The following is a 20,000-nucleotide window of genomic DNA, read 5'->3' as shown; positions in this document are numbered from 1 at the left end:
TCTTTGCGCACTGAGGCACATTTGATACATGTGTAAATGTAAAATAAAGTGGCAGTTTGGTTTGAACTGTCATTACTAATTAATTTTAGAAGATGAAAACAAAGGTCTGATTTCTTTTCATTGTCATTGGTTTTCACTTTAGAAAATTGGCAGTGAGTTACTAAGGTTGGTGGCTGTCTGAGAACAATAATACATCAATGAAAGAACTGTAGAAGACCCAGTGGTCACTACTAAAGGTCTAATTTCTGAGAAGTGCACCCAACTAATAGATAGCAAGAGGAGGCAGGAAACAGACCTGGGGCCCATTTCAGACAATATCTGGGATGATATTTTTTAGTAAACACAGCTGGTATTACTTTCACCCTGTATAAAATAACATGAAATACATGAAATACATTTTTCATTCTCCCAAATGTTCCCTGAATTACTACATAGGATTGGCATATGGGAAATCCTCACTGCAGGAGATGTAACAACTCTCAAGGGAATCTCAATCACTTTCTTTGGTGGTGCCACAAACTATGATTGATCAAAAACGCTCAAAGACATTTTTAGGGTTGATCTAGTGGTGGAACCGCTTCTAGGTTACTGTGCTACTTCGCTTATGGAAGACAGCCTATCTCTGGCTGTTATTAGAGCACTTTTTGTTGCTCGCAGGATGCTAGCACTAAAATGTATATCAATAACTGCTCCCTCTGGAGGAATGGGTATGAAAATTAAATAGATGTGTTTTATATAAAAAGAATAACTAATTCTTACAAAATGCAATGCGTAAATTTGATTCTGTTTAGTCTCGATGGACAGTGCCCCTTGCCTAAAATTGGAGTTGCTTGATCCTTTCTCCTATGTTCAGAATCCTAAGATTTACTGTATGCTACTGTACCATATTCTGTTCCCACTAGTGTAAAATCCCAGTGTCATGAGCTGTATGTTATTGTCTCTTTTTTATCCTGTCCTGTGTGGCAGGTTGTCTCTCTGTGTACTCTACAAAACGCTTTACTAAAAAATAAATTCATAAACAAAAAGGTAGAATTAACAAAAGTGTTGGAATTCCTCTCACTTTCCTGGTAGGGTACCATTAAATATGTACAGTAGTTGGAGAACATTTGTGTATATATAGCTAAAACCTTTCTTTTTTCATTTTGCATAGAGTAGGGAAGGGTTAAAACTGTGACATTTTTTTGCTGCCTGTGTCCTGCTGGGGAAATTTCCCTTTACTTCATATCTTGGAGAAGTAACAGAAAGTAAAAATAAAACTTCCCAAAAGTGAGAGGTATTCCCACCATGCAGTTGTCACCAGTTTTCCCACATGGAACATTTCTCTCACCTCACTTTCATTCCATTGAAAAATGTTGGCTCTATCCACTTGCTGCAATAATATCTAGATCTATTTTGTTTGTGCTTCTGTAGGTTTGCTGATATATTTTGGCTATGGAATGTGGAACAGCACCTTGGAAATCAGTGCAAGGGAAGAAGTACTCCATCAGAGCACGTACCAGCGATATGATGTTGATGACACCTTTTCAGTCGATGATGGCTACTCTTATGCTCCAGAAGAAGATAAATCCCAAGACTGGGGAAATGCAGAAACAAAAGGCTACTACTATCAGCAGGCAGCGGACGCACAGGACAGCAATCGGACAAACACCAAATCTAAAACTAAAGGCAAACATAAGCAGGACTTTGATATACTGATTGCCAATGAGGAGTTGGACTACCCTGAGGAATAAACACATTGCATTTATCATCCACAATTGTGGCCTACAGTACAAGGATTTCTTGGGCCCTACATAGGGCTTTCTCTATCTCACACGGTGTACTGCTAAGTTGTAAACAAGTGTTTAACAGTTTGCTGATTTTCATACCTGTTTGGCTTAAATTATCTGGCATAAATTATCTTATATTAACTTATTATATTTTAAAGTCGTTACAGTGAACTGAAATATAAATGAAAATGTTTTTTTTTGTTTTTATGTATGCTGTTTGGATCAGGCTGTTAAAATTTGGGCAAATGTTATAATGGCAATATTGCACTGACATTTTACTACTTATATACAGGTATCTTTTTTAAAAATAAAATGCTTCTGAGCAATCCATGTAGACCAAGCAGAGCAGCATAAAAGAAAATGTAAGAATGTGTGACAGTGAGGGTTGTTTACTTTAAACATCCAGTCATCTGTAGAGCAAAAAACATTTTTTTTTTCTCTGCACCTGATTGAGAATTCAAAGTGAGCTAGGCTGCACTAGGCTAGGTGAACATTCTTTACCCCTTGAGTAAACCAGTCCCATTATAATGGCAAAGAATAATTAGACGACTTCAATGCAGCGTATGAAAGTAATATTAAAAAATCTTATAGCTTTACAATATCCTTAGATTTTACAGGACAAATTGGAAGATGACCTACTTTAACCAAAAGCCTGTTCCATGAGGAGTTGTAAATAAAATGTAATATTCAGAAGCCAGAAATACAGCTATTAAAGTGACACTACTGTCGTTTAAAAAAATTTAAAAAAAGAATACCTAAACAAAGACAGCCTGGTAAAATACATTAATAATATATTGCAGCACCAACTCTGTTCAGTGAGGTCTTTTCTCACTACACCCAACACCTGAACCATCAGTGATCAACTCTTCCAAGTGTATTTTATACCTGCGCCCCCCCCCTTCCCGGGTGGTATGCCTCTAGTGTGTCCCTACAGCTCTAAAGGTACACACCAGTGATGTAGTTGTCAGCTAGGGGAGATACAGTGGTGAGATATGGACATTCTTTGCATTTGTAGCACTCCAGCAGGCCGCCAGTTTAACAGGCTGCCTTTTGTTGAGGATTGTGCCGTGTGTATGGTTGTTATTGAAGTAGAATTACAGGCTTATTACTAACTATGCTAACCAGCTTCCACCCCCTTTTAATTCCTATTCTAACTACCCCGTGAAAGAAAGATTCCTATACTTACCTATTCTCAGGGCGCTCCGGTCAGGTCACGTGATCCCCCAGTGGCCGGCCTCAGTGGAGAGAACACTGAATGCCTGGGTGGCATCACCCATAGGCTTACTATGGAGCACCCGTTGTCAGCTGTCTCTCCTCTCCCCAGAGGCCGTCCCTGGGAGCTGATAACATGATTGGACCGGAGCACCCTCAGAATAGGTAAGTGTAAGCATCTTCCTTTTACACTTAGAAGGGGGGGTGTGAGCAGGTTTAGGCATAGTTAGCAATAAGCCTGAAATTCCACTTTAATAACATGGGGTTCTGGTCTACATTTTATAATAAAGCAGAGGAGGCTGTACCTTTATTTTTATTATTTAAATTATTTATGTTTCCATTTTGACCAGATTGGTAGACATTGACCTGTCTGAAGCCCATGTACTTTGGGGCAGTTTCACATATCTGTGTGTGTATATTTACTGTATATGTATGTATATTCTGCATACAAAGTGATCAACACCTGCTTTATTGCTACCACAACTATTTATGAAAACAATGGACATAGGTGAAAAACACTGTGTGCCAAACGGTTTGGGTTCGATATGCATACATTTTTTTTACACTAAGGACAGTAGTCCTGTTTGATTACAGCTGAGACAGGTACATAGTCCATTGAGTCCAGGCAGTCAGAAGGCAGAATTCTAAAGGCTACAAATTAAGATAAAAGGTAATCCCCACTGTTGGTTAAAGTGTTTACAAACATTCAAGCTGTGCATATATAATCCAGCCACAGAGCATTTTTTGTACTGAAAGGTAATCTCCAAGCTTACCCAGCATATCTGTTCCTATATAGAAGGGAGAGGGAGAACTCTAGAAACACCCTCAGAACCTCTAGTAGGAAAAAAATAACGACAATTAGCCAAGAATAGTAGATTCTGACCAAGACTTTTGTCTGAGAAGGCAGTGGGTGCCTTTAACTATCAAGGTAGGCCTGCAGACATGTATATTTTATGATCCTTTGTAAAAAGGTGGATTTGGCAGTCTGCGATATCTGTAGGCACTTGACATCATTAGTACAATGGCCAACTGAGTAATGTGTTGTGCAGCTGGACATCTACAATGCCAGATGTTGACTAATTATCAAGCCTATTTGGTGAATCAATCCAAAGAACAGTAGTAATATACATAATGCAGCAACCCATTACCTTAAAATTTCAGTTTACTGAAATAGTATTAATGAAAGATAACTTTCAATCTCTTTTAATGGTTACTGCACTTTGTACATCAACACTGCTTTTAGTAAACATGACTGTATATCCTATTTTAGACTCATGGTCCTTTGTCAAAAATATTTTATTGCAGGAAAATGGTATGTTATGGGTCATAAATGACGTATGATGATACAGTTACATAACCTGTTTTTTCTACTGCAACCAATGAAATATCAGCTTTTTATAAGCCTAATATGTTTAGGTTATGAAGGATGACTTCAGCTTGGTTGCATGGAATGCTGTACATCTTGTCTTTTTTAAGGGAATGTTCATGATTTTCTCATTTGGTTCCACTATGGTTCCTTGTAGTGCAGGATTGATCTATGATTATTGATGACATTTTAACTTTTGAGTAGCAGTGCAGTTTAAGTTATTTTTACCTATATGTTACATTTTTTTAAATTAAATTACTTATAAATTACTTATATAGGTTTAGTTTATATAGTTTTATTTCTAGTTAAACTAAAATATTAAATATAAAAACAACTGAATATTTCTCAGATATACAGTATCCAATTACACATTAATTTTCTTGTACATTCCTGGTTTTTCACATTCTATGAAACTGTTTAAACAGTTTAAATATATTTTTACATGGCTGAGAGTATTTTTCAAAGAAACAATTGTATTTGCATGTTTGCTTTGTTTTTTTAACTGTCTTGTGATTTCCTGCCTCTGCCTTGACATTCATAAAATTTCAGTGTGTGTTGCAGCATTGATCTGGTCAAACCCCAGTCTTTTTTACTGTAATCAATTATTAGACTGCCTGTGTCTTTTTTATTGCTAATACATAGTGCTCTAAAGCAGGAGTCTCCAAACTTTCTAAACAAAGGGCCAGTTTACTGTCCTTCAGACTCCAGGAGGGCCGCGCTGTGGCAAGTGGGAGTAGAAAAGGTCCCAACCTCAGTGGGGAAAAATAATTCCCCATTGTTAGTTTCAGAGAGTAATTGCACCCCATTATTGGTGCAAGTGGGAGGAATTGTGTCCCATCCATGATATCATTGTGCCCCATTGTCGGTGTCATTGGGAGGAAATGTGTCCCCTTCATTGGTGTCAGAGAGGGGAATTATGCCCCATCGTTGGTGCCATTGGGAGGAAATGTGACCCGTTCATTGGTGTCAGCATGGGGAATTATGCCGCATTGTTGGTATCAGTGAATTAAATAGTGTCCCATGGGTCGGATAAAACCAAGTAAAGGGCCGCATCTGGCCCCCGGGCCACAGTTTGGAGACTACTGCTCTAACATAATGGTGGTGTGCACAGTGCTGGGACACAAAACAGCCAAGTTTTGCCTCTTGCCCATCCAAACTTTAGGACATATTTATAGTTATATTTATTTAACAGTGAATGTGACATTCACCAAATCTTCACTGCCGGTAAATCAATCACTTTAATTTAAAATACACCCACCAGGAAGGTATACCTGCACTGAAAGATTATTAACCTTTTCTCTTTTATTTTAAAAACTGTAAAAATATGTAAACCTTGACCATGAACAACTAAGCAAGAGAAAGATGAACACAAGTTTGCTCAGTGAGATCCCATCTTGTATTTTTTATTAGAACCAGTGAATTAGAATAAATTGCTTTAAAAGGCATTCATCTGGAAGATAACTGCCAAACTACTACAGTATCTATGAAGAAAAAGACTAGTCGAGGAATGAGAACATATGTAAATTTGTTTAACTTATATGCAACACAGCAGGAAATTTGCAACTTGACTGTTTAAGCACACAGACAAAACTGATAAAGCTCTGCCCAACTTAGCAGTTGGATGTGTAGGTGTATGGCTCAGAAGCCACTAGGTATATGTTTGCTAACCAACTATATGTTCTATCCTGGTTTCTAGAGCACTTCAGGAGTGTAAAGCGGGTAAAATTATCCAAGATCACAAGGGGATGTTTGCAATCCCTAGAAATTGTGCTGCCCTAGCATACGCTTATACAATCTTTGATGTTCCACTAAAGTTTGACAAAAACTAGAATATGTTGGAGTATTTAAAGAAGAAGTCTATTTGAAATGTCAAATTCTGTTTGTATATTTTTAATGTCCAGCAAGTGCAATTTAACGCAAAGAAGAGGTAAGAGACAAATATATTTATAATTCCCTTAATTTAATTTAAAGCAAAATATGGATTTTTTTTCTTATAATCCACAGTATATACATGTAAATACATGCACATTTCCAGAAAACAGCGACAGCACCCAACAGCTGACGGAAACATCAGCTGCGGTGCCAACATCGCTGGACTCCAGGACAGGTAAGTGTCCTATTGTTAAAAGTCAGCAGCTGGAATATGTGTAGCTGCTGGCTTTTAATTTTTATATTTTTAAAAATGTCTGTTTTTTTAAGAGACTTTAGAAATTCATGCAGACAGCATTGTAGCTGCTGTAGAAAAATGAACCTTTCCCATCCACGTTGTACCTAAAGAGTTTTCTTTCTATACAAATTCCATTTGGATACCACAGGCGGAGTCCCCTGATAGGACTTGCCTAGAGCAAAAACACTAAAAAATCACCTCCAGCAAGCCACAGTTATATAATTATTTCACAATTGTTTCTCACACAGTTTACTAAAAGATATACCGAAAACTAGTGTGATATTTAAACAAAGCTACCTAAAAACCACAAGAAATGTTCTTCAAACAAAAATGACTAGAACAAAATAAGTGCATACTTTAATGCTGCTTGCTTTTCTATGACTTGACCACTGACCAGCACCATTATTTTTCAAAAGTGAAAGCATTTAAACAAAATTTGCTAGATTTAAAAAAAATAAAAGTTGCAATTGATACGTTAGCCATTAGAGTGTTATGTGACCCACCATTTGCCCTCTAAACACTAAATGAAGAATTCTTTCATCAGAATATAGGCTCCTCTGTTCCATGCTATGACTTTATTATTGATTTATCTCATGTGTTTCCAGGAAGAAGTGATAAAGGAGAGAAAATCAACCCGCAATTCTATGTTAGTTGCATGTGGATAGTTAATGAAGACAGCTGGCACAGTGGGCCCACAAGTAAGATTGGTATTTGCAAGAAAGGCTTGTTGTGCCTAGGTAAATTTGTGGTCTAGTGTATTTTTTTTATGAGCAATGAAAAGAATAATGTGACATGCTATTCACATGTTTAGTATAAAGATTTAGCAAGCAAAGCATGAAGTAGTGAAGATCCTTGCTGAGAAGGTCATTTTGACATTTAGTCAGTACTTTTTTCAACTGAATGATGCCCCAAATTGGCTTTTAGCAAACTGTGGTAATTCCAGGGTCTATACAGGGATCAAGTTTTGATACTATAAATAAGGGACCTAAACATCAATATAATTTTTGCCTATCTTGTCAACCTTTTATTAAACTGTAGAATTCTTTTCTTTTCACTCTTTAGCAGCAGAGTTAACTGATGACTTAGGCGTGCTTCCAGTTGGCAAACTGTACTGTCATCATAAAATTGCGAAATATTGAACTTCTCTTTCCACTACCTCAGCCCACCTAGGGCCCAGCAGTGTTTACTTTGTACAGTGTCAGGGTGGTTATGTGACAAGTCATGCATGAGGTGGCCAGGCCATAGAGAATAAAGACTTTCCATCACTGAAAAGAAATACATTGTAGCAGGTGAGGTGATAGGACTTGTACTTTAAAAGTATAGTTTCCCTTTAAGTCATTGTACGTCATCAGTCATGTGACTGGTATCTCACTGACAAGCGGGGCAAACACAGGCTTTGCCACAAAGATAGAACAGTGCTAAAATCTAGATAGGCCAAATGAAAGGTTTATGAATTTCCAATTTAAATTAGACGTAACAAAAACAGGTGCTACTAAACGTTAACAATAATCTTCAAGGCTGGGCAAGAGGTGAGTTGTTTCTGTTTATCTAGCTGCCCTAACAATACCAGATATGTGTGGGGCCAGAATAATTTATTTCCCAATAGAAAACCGACATGAAATGAAGGTCATATTTCAGACATGTCTGTAAGTCCTGCCAGGAGCTGAATAGAGACAATGACTAGTACTCAACGTCCATAGGTAGACAGTAGACAATATTCTATTCCCAAAAAGGCTACAGATCTAATTGATTATTAAACTAGCTAAATAATTATATACATGTGCATGCTGTAGTAATATACTGTACATTATTGTCAGCTAACAGATTGAAAGACCATTCTAGAAGTGTAATGCACCGTACACACGGTCGGATTTTCCGACGGAAAATGTGTGATAGGACCTTGTTGTCGGAAATTCCGACCGTGTGTAGGCTCCATCACACATTTTCCATCGGATTTTCCGACACACAAAGTTTGAGAGCAGGATATAAAATTTTCCGACAACAAAATCTGTTGTCGGAAATTCCGATCGTGTGTACACAAATCCGAGGGACAAAGTGCCACGCATGCTCAGAATAAATAAAGAGATAAAAGCTATTGGCCACTGCCCCGTTTATAGTCCCGACGTACGTGTTTTACGTCACCGCGTTTAGAACGATCGGATTTTCCAACAACTTTGTGTGACCGTGTGTATGCAAGACAAGTTTGAGCCAACATCCGTCGGAAAAAATCCTAGGATTTTGTTGTCGGAATGTCCGAACAATGTCCGACCGTGTGTACGGGGCATTAGTTTATCCTAGTTTTTATGAAAACATAATTTTTTCCCCTGGCTTCTCTTCTATGATAATTCCATATTGGGATGTTGTCACGGATACAATGAACATTAATGCCAATGCAGTTCTTGGAAAATGGAGTTCAATAGCCAGTAGCCAATAGCTTCCGTCTCGTACTTGCTTCAGAGCATGCGTCGTTTTTGGTACATCGGAACAGCATACAGACGATCGGTTTTCCCGATAGGAATTGGTTCTGTCGGAAAAATTTAGAACATGTTCTCTTTCTAGGTCTGTCAGAATTTTCGGCGTAAAAAGTCCAATGAGGCATACACACGATCGGAATATGCAATGAAAAGCTCCTGTCTGACTTTTTCTGTCGGACATTCCGCTCGTGTGTACACGGCATAAGATTTAGAGCGAATGCACTTTCAAGTGCACTTGCAGTGCAAAGTGGATTTGCCTTTCGTAAATAACCCCCTGTGTGTGTGTGTCCCTTCCTTTATCATATGCAGTGCATATCTTTGTATACCTTAATTCTTTCTAGATTATTAAATGGAAAACATAAATCCAGGCCTAACAAAAGTAGTTCTCACCATGAATACTTAATTGTAAATGAAAGATCATCTAGAGGAAACTAACTATTGATCCAAAAATCCTTGGCCAGTCACCTGAAAAGCATTGATAATAAGGGAGAAGGATGAGATGGGCAGGAGAGACATCTAAAGTGTTATATGTTTAACCACACTTGTAGCGCAAAGTGGATTTGCCTTTAGTAAAAATCCCCCTGGGTGTACTACTAGTGCCGCATTGGTTATGGCTAAAAATATAACACTATAGATGTTTCTCCTGTGTCATTGCTACTGCCTGAAGAGGATTCACATAGAAAACTTAGCAGAGAGTTAATACCTTTCATGTCACACTTGTTGCTCCATGGGACTTTAAATATGGGATCTAATCTGATGCAGCCTTCCAAGCAGTGCTGTGTAAAATGCATGATTAATTTCCATCTTTCTTTCATATATTTTACTGTTTGTTTTATATGCACACACGTATTTGCACTAGCAAATGTGTTTCTCTAACACAGGGGTTGGCAACCTTTTGAGCACAGTGTGCCGAAAAATGTTTTCAAAGAAATTGAGCGTTCCGATTTTATAACCAAAAAATGTTAACTTCACACTCTCAATCACGAAAAGGATTTTTTATAAAGTAAATTCAAAAATTCTGTAAACCACTTTAGTAGTGAGAAATGAACATCCTGCACTCTCACGCGTCAGATCAGCCTCAATTCATGCACCTTCACACCTCAGATCACTGTACTACCCTGCACATCTGCCCCACCACTGTACTACCCTGCACATCTGCCCCACCACTGTACTACCCTGCACATCTGCCCCCCATTGTACCCCCATGCCCATCTGCCCCACCACTGTACCCCCATGCCCATCTGCCCCACCAATGTAACCCCCTGCTCATCTGCCCCTCCACTGTAACCCTCTGCTCATCTGCCCCACCACTGGAACCCCCTGCTCATCTGCCCCACCACTGTAACCCCTGCACATCTGCCCCACCTCTGTACCTCCCTGCTCATCTGTCCCACCACTGTACCCCCTTGTACATCTTCCCCACCACTGTACCACCCTGCTCTTCTGTCCCACCACTGTAACCCCCTGCTCATCTGCCCCACCAATGTTCCCTCTTTCTCATCTGCCCCGCCAATGTTCCCCCTTTCTCATCTGCCCCACCAGTGTTCCCCCTTTCTCATCTGCCCCACCAATGTTCCCCCTTTCTCATCTGCCCAACCACTGTACCTCCCTGCAAATCTGCTCCACTGCCGTACCCCTATGCTCTTCTGTCTCACTGCTGAACCATCTTCTTATCTGTCCTAACACTGAACTTATCTGCACATCTGTTCCACCACTGTACACCCTGTACTTCTGCCCCACCACTGTAACCCCCTTACTCATCTGCCCCACCACTGTAGCTCCTGCACATCTGTCCCACCACTGTACCCCCCTGCTCTTCTGCCCCACCACTGTAACCCCCTGCTCATGTGTTCCACCGATGTACCTCCTTTCTCCTCTGACCCAACACTGTAGCTCCTGCACATCTGCCCCACCACTGTAGCTCCTGCACATCTGTCCCACCACTGTACCCCCTGCTCTTCTGCCCCACCACTGTAACCCCCTGCTCATGTGTTCCACCAATGTACCTCCTTTCTCCTCTGACCCAACAATGAACCCCCTGCTCATCTTACCCACCACTGTAACCCTCTTCTCATCTGGCCCAATACCGAACCCCCCCTGCTCATCTGCCCCATCACTGTACCCCCTGCTTTTTTGTCCTACCACTGAACCCCCTTCTCATCCCTCCCACCACTGTACCTCCTGTACATCTGCCCCACCACTGTACCCCCTTGCTCTTCTGTAACACCCTGCTCATCCGCCCCGTCAATGTACCCCCTTTTTCTCATCTGCCCTACCAATGTACCTCCCTGCACATCTGCTTCACAGCCGAATCCCCATGCTCTTCTGTCTCACTATTGAATGACATTCTATTCTGTCCTAACACTGAACCCATCTGCTCATCTGCCCCACCACTGTAACTCGCTTTCTCATCTGCCCCACCAATATACCTCCTGCACATCTGTCTCACCTCTGTACCCCCCTGCTCTTCTGCCCCAACTCTGTTCCTCCTGCCCCACCACTGTTCCCCCTGCTCTCCTGCACCACCACTGTAACCCCCTGCTCATATGTCCCACCAATACACCTCCTTTCACATCTGCCCCACTGCTCTACCCCCCTGCTTTTCTGTCCCACCACTGAACCCCCTTCTCATCTGCCCCAACACCCCCCCTGTTCATCTGGCCCAACACTGAACCCCCCTGCTCTTCTGCCCACTGCTAAACCCCCTACTCATCTCTTTCACCACTGTACCTCCCTGCACATCTGCCCCACCGCTGTACCCTCCTGCTCTTCTGTTCCACCTCTGAACCCCTCCTGCTCATTTTCCCCACCACTGTACCCTCTTCTCATCTATGATGTGTGTGATATGCAGAATGGTGAAAGGAAGCAGACATGAGACACATCTACCTGTCCTGGCACACTCATCCTGCTGATCCACCTCTCGCATCCAGCCCACGTACTTGTATGTGATGTATGTGATGTTACATACAAGCATCTGGAATAGATGAGCACAGGTCAGGGGCATTTTCTGAAAGCAGTGGGCCTGTGTGCAGGATCATAAGTTGGGCCCCCGCAGCTGAGAAAAAGTGGTTGGGTGTGATTTTCATTGCGCTGAATACTGGCTGTGGCTTAAAGGGACACAGAGTGCAGGGGGTGAGTAGTAAGTGACACAAAGGTTCAGGAATAATTTCAACAAAGTTCCCATAAGCTCAACAGTAATTCCACAAACTATCACCTGATTGTGGTTTTCTCAATCACAGTGAAATCCCTTCTTTCTGAGATTGGTAGTGCCAACCAAGCGAGTTATCTTCCTCCAGATGGTGGACGGGGCGAGCAGGATTGTGATTGGCTTTAGCAGTGGCCAATGACAGTCATCCTCCTCCTGGAAACAGGGACCGCACCCCCTAGCAGAACTGCACCCAATCTCTTCCCCATCACAAAAGCTGATGATCACAGGTACAGCAAAGTTAGAGAACCAAACAATGTTTCCCATCTTTTACAATGTGCAGGGGCACAGTGCCTCCTGAATTCTGAAATTGGAATGCATCAGTGTCTCTCTGACACTTCTGTGCCCTACTCTGCTGATGGGGAGGGAGTCGAGTGCCGGCAAAAGAGGCTGTGTGTGCCGCTTGCGGCACCAGTGCCCAGGGTTGCCTACCTCTGCTCTAGCACATGGTCAAATAATCAAATTTAAATCAGTATTAAACCCAGAATGAAAAATGTATATATTGCAGTTTACCAATTCTTAGATAAAATGGTTACATTCAATATCATTTTAGTCTTGTTTTCCTTTATTTTCATCTGGTAATCCTGCTACTAAGTCTGCTATTTTTCAGCTTCTTTTAATAGATCACGCTGTCCATCGAAATTGGACAATAGAGTGTGGAAAACATTTAAAACTGACAGAGATGCTCAATGATCAGCTTTTATTCATTTATGGAAACACTTATCCCCCCAAACAATGTTGATGCTTAAAAAAGTGTTAGCTGTTACTCAGCAACAATTTGTCTATCTAGTCTTGTCTATCTAAATCTGCCAATGCATCCTAACACTACCCTTTCTCCAGATTGAAAATAGTGGAGCCTAAAGGTGTCTCCATTGCTCCTCAATTCAGAGCAGGAACACCTCAAAGTGACTGTAAAGTCTTGTTTAAAAAAACAAAAACAAAAAAACAAACATGTTATACTAAAGCCATGTACACACGATCGGATTTTCCGACGGGAAGTTTGTGATCACAGGCTGTTGGTGGAAAATCTGACCGTTTGTATGCTCCATCGGACAATTGTTGTCGGATTTTCTGCTGACAAATGTTGGATGGCAGGCTTTAAAATTTTCCGCAGACAAATGTTTGTTGTCGTATTTACCGAGCATGTGTACACAAGTCCGTCAAACAAAAGTCCAAAGTACAAACACGCATGCTCGGAAGCAGAAGCGGTCGGTCTTGTAAACTAGCGTTCGTAATGGAGAACTAACATTCGTGACGTGGCAAATTATGAAATCTGGAAATGCAGTGCACATTCTCTTCTTCTTTAATGCTGCTTTGCTGGTGATACTGATGGAGTTATTGCAAACTAATTTTCAAAGGCTTTTTTTTTTTCTAGTGATATCAACAATAATATTGTTATGCTTGTTTTTTTTTTTTTTTTTTTTTTGGTGCAAGTTACCACAACACCATTATCCTGTATTTTTTAACATCGAAGATGTCCCTTGTTAATTTTACATTGTATTTTTTAAAATGTAACTGCCTACTCCCAAACTGTCATTTGAAGTAAAACACATAGCCAAGTATTATTCTCCACAATATTTTTATTGTGCATTAAAAAAAGAAAACATATAAAATTAGACATGCTATCTGCCAATAGAACCAAACCATAAAGTGCATTCTATACATCCAAAAATATAGAAAATATACCAAATCAAATCATTATTTAAATAAAAAATAAAATAAAAGCCTCATGCATGTGTCCTGCTTCTTAATATAGGGGGTCAACAATGCCAAGAGTTGGTGAAAGCAGGGGTCCGTCATCCGGAGATAATTCCGAAAATCATCTGGATTATTCTCCTGGAGTTTCCCGCAGCAAAGGCATATGATGGCGAAGCTTGGTACCCCAGATGTTTTGGAACTACATTTCCCATGATGCTCAACTACACTGCAGCGTTGTTGAGCATCATGGGAGATGTAGTTCCAAAACATCTGGGGTGCCAAGGTTTGCTATCACTGGCATATGACATAATTGGTCACGATTAATAAAGCAACCAATTTTTGGTCCAAGAAATCCTCCTCCTGTTTCTGGACTGCACTTGGGTCAATGCAATAACTCCAAGGCCAGTAATAAATAACACGTTATCTCCTCCGATTCACATCAACATGGCTGGTTGACGAACAGCTGTTCAGAAACTAACTGAAAAGTGCCAAATGAAAAGCGCGAATCAACACTCACCAAACTTCTACTAACACGAAATTAGCAGGAGCACAAAGGGTAGCGCCTGACAATTGAACGTCCTCTTTTTCAGCTCATAGTACGTCTAGTACGTCACTACGTTCGTGTTTGTTGGCCGACAATTGTGTACCGTTTGTATGCAAGACAAAATCCAGGCACACGCCTTCAGACAAAAGTCTGAGGTTTTGTCTTCGGAAAATCCGATCGTGTGTACGAGGCTTTACATTCTCTGTGCAGTGGATTTGCACAGGGCAGCCCAGATCCTCCTCTTCTCAGGTCCCTCTTCACTGCTCCTGGCCCCTCCCTCCTGTCAAGTTCCCCCACAGCAAGCAGCTTGCTATGGGGGCACCCAAGCCGAGCTGCAGCTCCATGTGTCCATTCAGACATGGAGCTGCGGTTCGGGCCTGCCCCCTCTCTCTCCTGATTGGCTAGCTGACTTTGATTGACAGCAGAGGGAGCTAATGGCGCTGCTTCTGTGTTTTAGCCAACAGGAGGGAGAGTCCCGGATGGCTGAGGGACTTGTGGACCTTGCTGGTTAGAGATGGGGCTCAGGTAAGTATTAGGGGGGCTGCTACATACAGAAGGCTTTTTATCTTAATGCATAGAATGCATTAAGATAAAAAACCTACCTTTACAACTCCTTTAAGACAGGAACTGTGTTACTGGCAAGAACACAAGGTGAAACTAAAGGAAAGAAAGCCTAACAAAAAGATATGAATGCAGCCACCAGTTTGGTAAGCTGTAATATATTACATTTTTGTTTTTGGGTTTAGATATGCTTAAGTGCATACAAGGGTTCTTCAAAATGTTTCCGCACTTTTTTTAAACTAAGTTTTATGTATAAAAGTGCAGAAAGACCCCTCATATATACCCCTAAAGGTAAAATACTGTAAATACTGTAAAATACTGTACTTATTATAAACTTATAAAGTTTTTCATGTTCTAGCTTTATTGCATTTTAATAATATAACACTATGTGAGATTTGAAATTTTAATGTAAGAAAAACCCTTTATATAATTGTTTGCTAAACTCCTATACATGTCCTACTTAAAAATTTAACTTCTAATGGTTTACTTAATTTTAAATATGAAAATGGTGTACTAATTGTTACAGAAGTACTGTAACATTTATTTGCAGGAAATATAACTTTAAAGCCTTAAAGTCTCACACCTTGTATCACTTTATAGTTCTGTGTCCATGCTTGTTCTAATTAGTCATTCATTTTTGCTAAGAAATGCTTTAAAATGCATTTTGTTAACAACATACACACATACTGTATTTCTTATTGGCACTGTATTTCTTATTGGCAGTAGCAGAGGACAGTCTGAGGACTTAAACTGCCAGCTTTCAGCATTGAGATGTTTTTAAAGTGGAGTTCCACCCAAAAGTGGAACCTCCACTCATTTGTCTCCTCCCCCCTCCGGTGCCACATTTGGCACCTTTCGGGGGGTGGGGGGCGGATACCTGTCTTTGACAGGTATCCTGTTCCCACTTCCGGGAGCCACAGCCGCAGCTGTTGACGTCACCGCTTGGCTCCCTCCTCCTTCCCCTGTTGCGGGCCAGTAGGAGAGAGGAGTGGAGCCTCGCACATGTGTAGTAGGGTTTCTGGCATGAAGCCAAAAGACTACACTGCCAGGTTCCCTTACCCGCAATGGCACAGCAGCACCCGACAGCTGATGGAAACATCAGCTGCGGTGCCGACATCGCTGGACTCCAGGACAGGTAAGTGTCCTTTTATTAAAAGCCAGCAGCTGCAGTATGTGTAGCTGCTGGCTTTTAAATTTTGCAGCGGTGGGCGGACCATTTTATCCAACACTGAATTTTTAGTATTAACCGCAATGTTTAAGTTTGCCAAGTTAGTTATCTATAGGGGACTTGCTGCAACCATAGTTTCTGCTTAATTACTATATTTTGGTTCTAAGCTGCAGTGATTGCCTTCCCATAAGCATATTTGTGGCCAAATTGTAGCTGGAATTGCAAATGAGATTAAACAAATGTCAATGTAAAAAAGAGAGACAAATAATTCCACAGTAGCGCACTAAATTAATCTACAAATCTCCTAGCATTGTGAAATGATCAACATAAAACACCCATGCATAATGAAAAGTGTCCATATGGCATATCCAAAAAATATATATATATGCTCCAACATATGCAAATCAATATGGTAATACAGTCCAACCTAAAGTGATGAAAAGATAGTGACACAAAATCTTGATACACCCAAACCCTTCACCTGTGACGAAGTCCAAAGTGATGAAACGCGAAGGAGCGTAGCTACACAGCAACGCTGAGACAATGACTCCACATGTATGAAGGAAGCTATGAGTAGATCGCAGTACTGAGTCACCTGCCATGTTTGGAATTTTAACAAGGCGATTTTGAATATTTTATGATGTAAGTGCATTACTTTTAATAAACCGATTACCTTAAGGTGTTTTTACACTATTGGAGGCTGTGTCTCAATTTCTATCCCCACATGTGGAGAGTCTTTATTAATCTGGATGGAGATTGGCATGTATAAGTGGCTCTTCAACATCACCTTACAAGGCAATATTTGCCAGACATGAGAGTGAATGGCAACAACATCTGGTGAGCTTTATTCTTAAGGGAGTGGAAATGGCACACATCACTTTGGTGAAGGATTTTGATGTATCAACAAGATTTGTTTCACTATCTTTTCATCACTTTAGGTTAGACTGTATTACCATATTGATTTGCATATGTTGGAGCATATATATATTTTTTGGACATGCTATATGGATGCTTTTCATTATGTATGGGTGTTTTATGTTGATCATTTCAGAATGCTAATATTTGGGAGATTTGTAGATTAATTTAGTGCGCTACTGTGGAATTATTTGTCTCTCTTTTTTTACATTGACATTTGTTTCACCTCATTTGCATGTTTATTGAATATTAAGTGGCAGCACAAACAGGTGTTTTTCATTAGCGCAGTGTGCACACATATGTAGATGGAATTGGCTGTTCTGCACTCCGACCAAGTAATTAAGTCCCCATAGTAATTGTGATCTTAAAGCACATCCAAGCCCAAGAACAAAAACGTAGTATATTACAGCTTACCAGTCCTTGGATGGGGTGTGCATTTGTTTTTTCAGGGCTTTTTTTTACTTAATTTTGACTTGGTGACTGTCAGTAACACACGTAGGGTGACAATGTCACTCACCTTACTGTATCTATGGAGAAGCAGCATTGTAACGCTAAAACAGGACAACATAACATAAGGGGAGATGTTCTGTAGTCCACGTAGAGAATTGGGAACAATACTGACGTTACTTTCAGTAGAAGCAAAGAGCTCAGGAAGCTCACAAGATTTCTGGCAGTATTTTTACACTTATCAGATACATATAACATACATTTTAAATGATTTGTATGTTTCTATCAACAGCTCTTCAGTTTTTGGATTTGAACTAGATACAGAGGGTGTGATGAACTCCTATTCTAAGGAAGCTCTTTATGCTATAAATAATGCAGTGTGCTCTTAGGCTGCTTCTCTTCTACTCAGTTGTAACTCTAATGGGTGAACTTTTCATACACATAGGAAACTGGGTCACATGGCTTTTCCCTGAGTAACTGGTAGTTATTGTCATAGTGGCTTCAGATACCAGCTATTAAGGTGGAAGTTGCAAACTTTTGATACTGCTTGTTAAAGAAAAAATGATTGTTGTAGTTGTCAGATGCCCATTGTCTCTAGGACAAGTTAGGTTCAGGCCTTGGAACTGCTCCTAGTTTTAAAAAAATGACCAACTGAACTATAACATCATTTTAATAGACTAAATTCATTGTATTCTATTCTATTGCCTCTTTGTTAAAATGTATTAAATATTGACTTAAACTATAATTCATATAACAATAGGTTTACAGTGATTCATGGTCCTTGAAGTATTGCAAGAGCTGAGTTTAGGGGGCTCAGCAGGAAAATGTCTTTAGGAATTAATTTAAAATATGGACAGCTTAAGATTGATAATGACATTCATACTTGAAATGTGTATGAAGATTGAGAACAGTTTTTAGTCTGACAAAGACAGGTGACTCATTTTTTTGGTAAAGTCCCACATAGACAGGATGATTCTGCTAGCATTTTGTAACTCAGACAAATAGCCAATGTAGCTAAATGATCTTTAGGATCATATTGACATAGAGAGATTTTTTTTATTAGTGGTGGGAAATAGTAAACAGAATTTATATTTGTCTTTCAAAGGCATTTACCAAGATGCCAGATATTGTCCTGTTACATGCTGCAATTACATGCCATTTGCCTGATAGTGCTGCAAATAAATGTGGTAAGTAGCCAATATAAACTAAACATAACTTAACATGCAGTTAACTTAGGAGAAGCCCTAGAAGTTTGCAGCATTTGGAATACAATTGGTGGTAAATGTTCTTTTTAAAATGATTCATTAAAGTGGATGTAAACCCAATGTCATCCTTTCTAAACTACTGCCATAGGGGTTATCTATAAGGATATACATGCCTCCTGCATGTATCTTTACCTGTCAAATGTCTCCCCTCTGTCTGTTATGAGACCTGAAAAACTTCAGATTCTGTGGGCGGGTCTGTTGTCTGGAGCTCGGTGGGTGGAGTCGTGATGTCAGTAGACTCCCCGCCCACCTCTACACTCCCCTTGTCAATATGCATTTTCTCTGTGTATTTCTTACACTGAACTTCTGCTATGATCTCTAACATCCAGTGAAAAGACAGGAAAGTAACCACATGACTTCAGCATGCCAAATCATGCTGAGGTGTGGAACAGCCAGTCCTTGCAGAGCTGCTGAAGAAAGGAGTGGGGGTGGGAATTAAAAAATAATGCATGTCTTAGGCTAGTGCACAAGATATGTAAATCACCTGTCACTCACAGCAAGGGGGAGGATTTGACAAAGTTTTTCTCTGTTTGTCAAGTTTTATCTCACTGAACAATAAAAGAGGATTGCTCAGAGCTGGATTAACTCTTTGTGGCAAGACTGGGCTCAAATGATAGGAAATCTTATACCCTACATTATGACATAAAAAAAAAAAAAAAATTCGGGTTTACATCCACTTTAAGTAAGGATAGAATGCATATGTAATAATAATGACATTTTGTAGTTACTGGGCTCCATTCACAAAAGCATATCATTTGCGGTATCTAGGTGTTTCCCAAATACTGCATGCGTTCCTGAAAATGTCAATTCACTATACCTTTTTGCGGTATAGTGAAAAGCAAAAGCAAAAATGCTCAGTATATACTGCATAATTACTAAACAAATGCAAGTGCAGCGCAAACAGGTAAGGAAAATTAAATTAAAAGTCCATATGGCAAAACATATATTCAATTCCTCTTGTCACAGGCAGGCTGGTCCCTTTTCGAACCATGTCAGATGTCATATACTTAATCATAAGGGTGCGCTTACCGGAAAAGGTGGACCCCTTAATTACAGGGGGTCAGACAGGCCTGGGTAAATGTATGGTGGGCAGCTGCACTGGATCTCATCTGCGATGGTCCGACCAGCCTGTCTGTGACAAGAGGAATTGAATATATGTTTTGCGATATGGACTTTTAATTTAATTTTCCTTACCTGTTTGCGCTGCACTTG

At 40.2% G+C, this 20,000-nt stretch overlaps 2 protein-coding genes across 5 annotated transcripts in view; both read left to right on the top strand.

Moving 5' to 3' along the window:
• Positions 1–2,093, top strand: part of SLC7A14 (solute carrier family 7 member 14) — a 90,976-nt gene extending 88,883 nt beyond the window's left edge. For all 4 annotated transcript variants that reach the window (XM_073626193.1, XM_073626194.1, XM_073626195.1 and 1 more), the window contains one exon: positions 1,411–2,093. In XM_073626193.1, coding sequence (XP_073482294.1) covers positions 1,411–1,730 — 320 coding nt within the window. In that variant the 3' untranslated portion in view covers positions 1,731–2,093. The remainder of the gene's footprint in view (positions 1–1,410) is intronic.
• RPL22L1 (ribosomal protein L22 like 1) overlaps positions 1–20,000 on the top strand; it is a 541,480-nt gene that overhangs the window by 469,011 nt on the left and 52,469 nt on the right. The gene's annotated exons all lie outside the window — the stretch shown is intronic.

The sequence above is a fragment of the Aquarana catesbeiana genome, linkage group LG04 (genome assembly GCF_042186555.1).
Source record: "Aquarana catesbeiana isolate 2022-GZ linkage group LG04, ASM4218655v1, whole genome shotgun sequence".
In the NCBI taxonomy this organism is placed as follows: Eukaryota; Metazoa; Chordata; class Amphibia; order Anura; family Ranidae; genus Aquarana; species Aquarana catesbeiana.
The sequence above is the reverse complement of the archived record's forward strand: the minus strand, read 5'-3'. Positions and strand labels throughout refer to the sequence as shown.